This window comes from Austrofundulus limnaeus, unplaced genomic scaffold (genome assembly GCF_001266775.1).
Source record: "Austrofundulus limnaeus strain Quisiro unplaced genomic scaffold, Austrofundulus_limnaeus-1.0 Scaffold11, whole genome shotgun sequence".
NCBI lineage: Eukaryota > Metazoa > Chordata > Actinopteri > Cyprinodontiformes > Rivulidae > Austrofundulus > Austrofundulus limnaeus.
Genome location: NW_013952413.1, coordinates 3,396,936 through 3,403,139, shown reverse-complemented (window position 1 = coordinate 3,403,139; position 6,204 = coordinate 3,396,936). Strand labels below are relative to the sequence as shown.

Genomic DNA, 6,204 nt, shown 5'->3' with positions numbered 1-6,204 from the left:
TGCTGAAAGTATTCCATCAGTTCTGTGACTGCATGGTTAGCTTTGTTGCAGTCTGAACACATTCAGCACTTCAGACCTCCCCYTTCAACTGATAAGAATCTGAACATCCGAAGGATCTGAAACCTTTAAACTGCATATCTTACATCTTAAATGATGGTGCTATATAAAGCTGCAGACTCACACGTTCTGTTACATGAGTCACTCTGACAAAGACACACCTATGCGTTTTGATGTTGGTAGTAAAACAAATTGTAGTTTCCCGGTCATTTGATACACAAGACTCATTGTAAATACACACATTATGTAAAAAAGAAGAGGGTGACACATGCAGACTGAGACGTGCCAACATTCAGGAATAACTCATAGGTCGACTTGTTGCACAACGATGAATTTAATTTATTCTGAGTATTCATCAGACCTCTGTGTGGATGGTTGTTGTGAAATACAGCTTTGTCACTCATTCATTGAAGCCCTTTTGTGTAGAACGATACAGGAAAGATGTCAGGAAAAGAGACTCTCGGTCTTTGCATTTCACAAGTTGGCCTTTTACACAACATTCTACGAAGCTGTAACAATGACACATTTCCAGTTTACTACAGTACTATGCTATTAAGTAGCATCCTGCTCTGACGTTTCATTATGCCAGCTGTGTCACTTATTTGAGGAAAAGTATGCAATGGTATTTTGGTCATTTRCTATATTGGTTTAGTTTATGACTCATCAGATGAGCTTTCAAAATTTTAGCTCAGCGTATTATTTCTGAACAGATCTCTCTTTTGTATCTGCATAAAACGTGTTTGATATTTATCTATTCTCAAATTACCACATCCTCAACCCATAAGTTGTAACAAAAAACAGCACATTTTTATTTTRAGGTTGAAGCTTAAAAAGAGTTACTGCAGTTTGTTGTTGAAAACAGTAAATAAAGGAATAGTATGAATCTTTTGGAGTGGGGTTCKGTTGAAAAGTTATTAACAGCAAACATCTTACCTGTTGTAGATAGCTCTTTGAACGACCTCTTATTGAAGAAACAGAATTTAATTCTGACTGAATTGATGAGCCGGAGGCAAAGATATATAGTAAAGTRCATTTGCTTCGTTACAGTAATTCTTAGGAGGATGTGTAATTTTACTAAGTATTTTTAATTGTAATTTTTACTTGTATTTCATTACATTCAAAACATTAAAATTATTCTTTTACTTTTTATTTTAAAATTCAACACCTAGTTACAAATTTGAATATGACTGGAACTCATTATGAAAAGAGAAAAAAAATGATGTGTTGAATTTACTTAACTRAGATATATCAAATGGTTTCACTAAACTGAGATAAGTAAATGTAAAGCAATTAACTCACCTCAGTTAGTGGAACCAGTATGGTTAAGGTAAATTGCAACACTTCATTTCTAAGCATGTGTGTTCAAGTACTTTTACTTTCCTGATCACTGTGAGCAGTTTTATGACTTTTAATTCTATTATAAGTGAAATTAATATTTTTTACCAGTCATTTTCTGTTAAGGTATTTTTACTTTTACTTTTGTTCGGTTTTTTAACCTGGGAACTCAGAGAAACCACAACAAGCCCGGCCGAAACATTAATCAATTGACACCAGAGACCAGTAAGATTTATAGTTCACTTTGCAAAGAGGAGAAGTTCAGTGATACTTAGCTCAGACGTAAGCCTGGTGAGGATCAGAGAAGTTCTGCCCTCTGGGGGCGTGAACAATCGNATTTGTCACGTACCTCAAGACTTTATTTGAAACACCTTAAGAAGTTTAATAAATCCAATAAAACTCTATCACTTTATTTATTTTAAGTACTTGAAATACCTCTGGTTAAAGGCTAGTGCAACCAAAAGTGGATTTCTGCCGCATTAAAATAACTCAAATCTCAGAAATGTCGTGGCTGCTGTGGCTGATATTAACACTTGAAAATAACAAGAATTACATAACAATCACGTAACGTGAAATAATTGCAAAGTAAAATGTTGCAAAGTAATATTTTTTATGACAGATGTTTGGTTCTGATCCGGCCTTCTTAGACTGAACATTTGCACCACCTAACCCCCAAGGAGCAGAAACTGAGATGTAGCTCACGGTAAATTCTTCATTTATTTTTTGTAATACAGGAAAATAACTTGGCCTCTCATTCAAAAGAAAAGAAACATCTGAATTCTGATTCTTTCCCTCGTTTCCTTTTCTAGTTTGCAGTGATTTGCTCTTGAAAGATACATCTACGCTACAGGCAAAAATGTCAATCATTCCACTTTTATGCGGTTTTACGGAATGATTGTATCACGGTGCACTGTTACAGTGCAATAAAGGTAGACAGTCTTGATGGTGCTTCAAGAGCTCTCAGCAAACGTAAATGTATTTTGCAAAAGAACACAGATTAGGTTGCATCTGCATATTTGTGCATATTTATCAAGAGTCTGATATCTTTTCTCCTCAGACAAAGACGAGTTGAGGAATACTGTCATGTAAAAAAAGCAGGAACTCATCGGTCCTTGGTGCATCATCTAGAAACTGGCTTCCCTCATCTTTYGTTCTCCATCTGTTGACCACTCACCTTTCCTCAAACAGGGGAGGGGTGTCGGTGAAGTTTAGTGAGGATGATTTATCTGCACTTCGTGCACCGTTCAGTCATTGCAYCTTTGCACGCGCACAATCTAGTTTTTCCCACCCTGCCTCGAAACCGCTGCYGTCTCAACCAAAGTCTCTACTCATTCCATAACAACCTCATTCAGTTCACACACAATCAAAACCACAAACACGCATTTAAGGAWGATTAAAACTTTAACTCTAATAACAATAATAAAAATAATAATTTACTTGAGTCATCTTTAAAGAAAAAAACAGCTTGTTAAATCTAGATCTAAAACTAACTAGTCATGCTGCAGAGCTGATGTTATCAATGACATCCATTTTCAAGAGTACTGTCATTGCTGGAATGATACTATGCAAATCGTCCCACGCTGACTCAGCATGTGACTAACAAAATAGTTTCAGTGTTGAGTCCTGAGTCAAGTTGGGATGGAGCTGAGTCAGACCCTCTGTCAGAGTAACACCACTACGTTTTATTCAAAGTGTGTCCTCAGCGTGCAATAAGCTTTTTTTTTTTTTTTTGGTGCCGCTTTGGTTGAAGAGACAGCAGAACAATAGAAGCAGCAGGTTCTGTTTCGATTTAAAATGCTTTCCTCTCAAGTGATAACTGTGTTCTACAGTATATGTGTGACTAAGTGAGATCGTCTTTGCATGCTTGTGTTTTTTCTTCTTCTTGTGTGTGTGCAAGCTTGCATATATGACATGGGGGTGAGGCTGGCTAGTGACGGTAAGTTAACATAGACTGCTGCTGGTAAGTGATGTATATGGGTCACGTTTGAGGTTAGAGCATCAGCCTTGTCAAAGTTTTACTCTGCGTACATGTTCTGCCGTACGCTGCAGGATGTGTTTACTCATTCCAGCACACCATCACATGGTAGCAGTTGTACAACAGCTCATTCGAGACAATCAGCAGGAACACCAGTTCTTTTCAGGGGCTTTATTTGCATCTGTAGAAAAATACTTAATAAATACTAAAAATGCATATTAAAAGCAATAAATAGCACAGTTTTGATACAATCACGTGTATGACACAAGAACATTCTCAAACCACAAACTTGTCCGTGGGACAAAAACATAAAACTTGAGTCTTTGAACAACAAAGACAACAATTGCCTGATAATAGCATTCATATTCCTGAATATTATGGACTGAATGTAGACAAAAAGTGCCCCCGCCCCCCAACAAAATGAGCACAGTAATATAAATATAAAAAGAGCAGAGTTCACAGGTTTATGTGTCGTTTCGATGCCAAGTATGTCTCAATGTAGTTAAACAACAAGTCCAGCTCCCCCATKGCCTTAAACAGACCTTTACTCTCCATCTGCAGAGAAACAAACATATATTTTAGCTTATCTTTTACTGGAAAATATAGATATTATTTTTAAATACAAAACAGATAAATCTCATTGTGTTGATGCTCACCTGAGTGTAAGTTGAGTTTAAATTTCTGATGTCGAACTGATTTTTGCAGGAAAAGTAGTGTCTCTAAAAGAAGAGGAAGAAGAAAAACGTCCTGTTAGCACAGTTAGCACAGTTAGCACAGTTAGTTAGCACAGTTAGCCAGGCTTCTGCTCAGAATTCTCTCTGGTGAATCTAATCATCATTGTGCTCCATTATCAAATAAGAAAGGCTTTGCAGGTAGTTTGTTAGGAGCGAATTAATAGCCAAAACTTAAAAATACAAATAGGAAATGCTAATCCTGCTCTCTTCCTGTTTAATAGACTGGATGAGAGGTTTTGTGCACTGCTGCAGCTCGTGAATCACCGATTAATGCAACACCACGGACCTGTGGTGGAAGCCTCTTCCTCTCTCATTGTAAATTCTAAGAATGATGTCCAAAAGGACAAAACGTTTTGAGGTAGAAACCAAACTTGTGTTTCTATTAGTCTGAACTCACAATTTCATATTTAATGGCAGTAAAAAAATCCAAATAACGCAACTTTTTTAAATTTCCGGCTGAAACAACTATTTTAAAATGGACCATTTATAAATAGGTTTTGTTTTAATACCATAACAAATTATTATTATTCTAGTTATTTTTCTAAACATCTAAACATTTTTTGTCTTGTTTCTAACTTCCCAAAGTTTTCACCTCCTGACCCCAAAAATATGAATTCCAGAAACTTTTGTTTACTTAAATACAAAAATATCACGGATAAGTCAAATAAAGAAGACTGTAACAATTCAACAAATCCCTTAAAAAATAACTACTTTTTACTGTAATAACAACCGGCAATAATTTGTTTACATTTGTATTTAGTTCATTGATAAAATTACTTTAGTTTTATTTGTTTATTTATTGCTTTTTTTTATAATTTAAACCATCAAAATAAGCAGGTTTTGTAGTATAAAACCAATGCTTCTACTAAATCCACCCAAAAAGACAATTTTGCCTTAAAATACTTTCTAAGAGGCTTTCTGTTTAGGTGTTTTTCTTATGTTAATTTAAAACTATTTTGCTTCWTGTGCTTTTGAAGCCCATTGTCATTCATCAAATGTCTGTCAGTTTATAACAACCAGCAGACATAACTAAACTAGGTTAACCTGACAGTTCATTTTTACAGTGTGGAGCCGGTGGCAGTGAACGCCTCATGTTGACTTGGGAGCACGTGTCTGCTGCTACTCACACATTTAGTGACGTCAGTCTTGAGCTGATCGAAGATCTGCTGGATGGACTCCACATGGGGCTTCAGGCTCCGGGTGGCGTCGTCACTGACTCCGGCCACCGCTGTGGGCAGAACCGTGTCCAGATAAAAGCCCAAAATGCCGCCTATGGCTTGGCAGGCGAACGGACTCTGAGGGAGATTGAGAGGAGGACCAGCCTGGTTAGAGGGTTTGTTTTTGCACTATTCGGCGTGCAAGACGAGCCTCCAAAATCTTTTTTTATTTTTTTTAAACTATGTTGGATAACGAAAACTCACCTTAAATGAATCCTCGACGCTCTGGTCCAGCAGCGCTGTGTCAAGATCATCATTTGCTTCCTGAAGGAAGAAAAACAAAAGTTGTGAGTTTTTGCAGAGAGGAATGAAAACAACATCATCTCCGTGATGCTGCAGGTAGCAGCTGAGGAGGAGGAGGAGGAGGAGGAGGAGGTGCGTTGATGTTGTTTTGTTTCTGTTTTGTTTTACTCACATAGAAGTCTCTGATCCGGGAGTAGTCCTGCCTGAGCTTCTTCAGCCGGCCGGGGAAGCCCTCCACGAAGCGGCAGCACTGGTTGTTGCAAACCCGGGTGCTCCGAGACGTGGCGAAGATGGAGAGGACAGCCAGGAGGGACAGGAGGACAAACCGAGGAGACATGCTTGCAAAGAGCTGCTTCCAGGCTGGGACGGTCTTCTGTGTGGAGAGCAGAGAGTGAAGAAGCTGCAGGCTGTGTGGATAAATCCTCCTCCTTGTGGGATCTTGCTTGCAGACCTCAGAAGTGCACATTTTGGGGCTCAGCTCCCCTCTCAATATATAGGCAAAATTGGGACAAAAACTTGAGGGAGGAGACTTTACTGGAAAGGAAACAGTTAACATGTTCATAGTGGGGGATTTTCTCTCTCTCTCTCTCTCTCTCTCTCTCTCTCTCTCTCTCTCTCTCTCTCTCTCTCTCTCTCTCTCTCT

The 6,204-nt window shown here is 38.2% G+C and overlaps 1 protein-coding gene across 4 annotated transcripts in view; it reads right to left on the bottom strand.

Annotated features, from left to right (window-relative positions):
* Window positions 1–3,523: 3,523 nt before the first annotated feature.
* The window catches only part of il10 (interleukin 10), a 16,591-nt gene continuing 13,910 nt past the window's right edge, over window positions 3,524–6,204 (bottom strand). For 3 of the 4 annotated variants that reach the window (XM_014002064.1, XM_014002065.1, XM_014002066.1), the window contains 5 exons: window positions 5,734–5,934; window positions 5,523–5,582; window positions 5,229–5,396; window positions 4,024–4,086; window positions 3,524–3,922 (listed from right to left, as the gene is read on the bottom strand). In XM_014002064.1, the coding sequence (XP_013857518.1) occupies window positions 3,824–3,922; window positions 4,024–4,086; window positions 5,229–5,396; window positions 5,523–5,582; window positions 5,734–5,898 (555 nt within the window). In that variant the 5' untranslated portion in view covers window positions 5,899–5,934 and the 3' untranslated portion in view covers window positions 3,524–3,823. Of the gene's footprint in view, window positions 3,923–4,023; window positions 4,087–5,228; window positions 5,397–5,522; window positions 5,583–5,733; window positions 6,199–6,204 lie in introns of those variants that run through there. The other variant, XM_014002063.1, reaches the window with a different exon arrangement.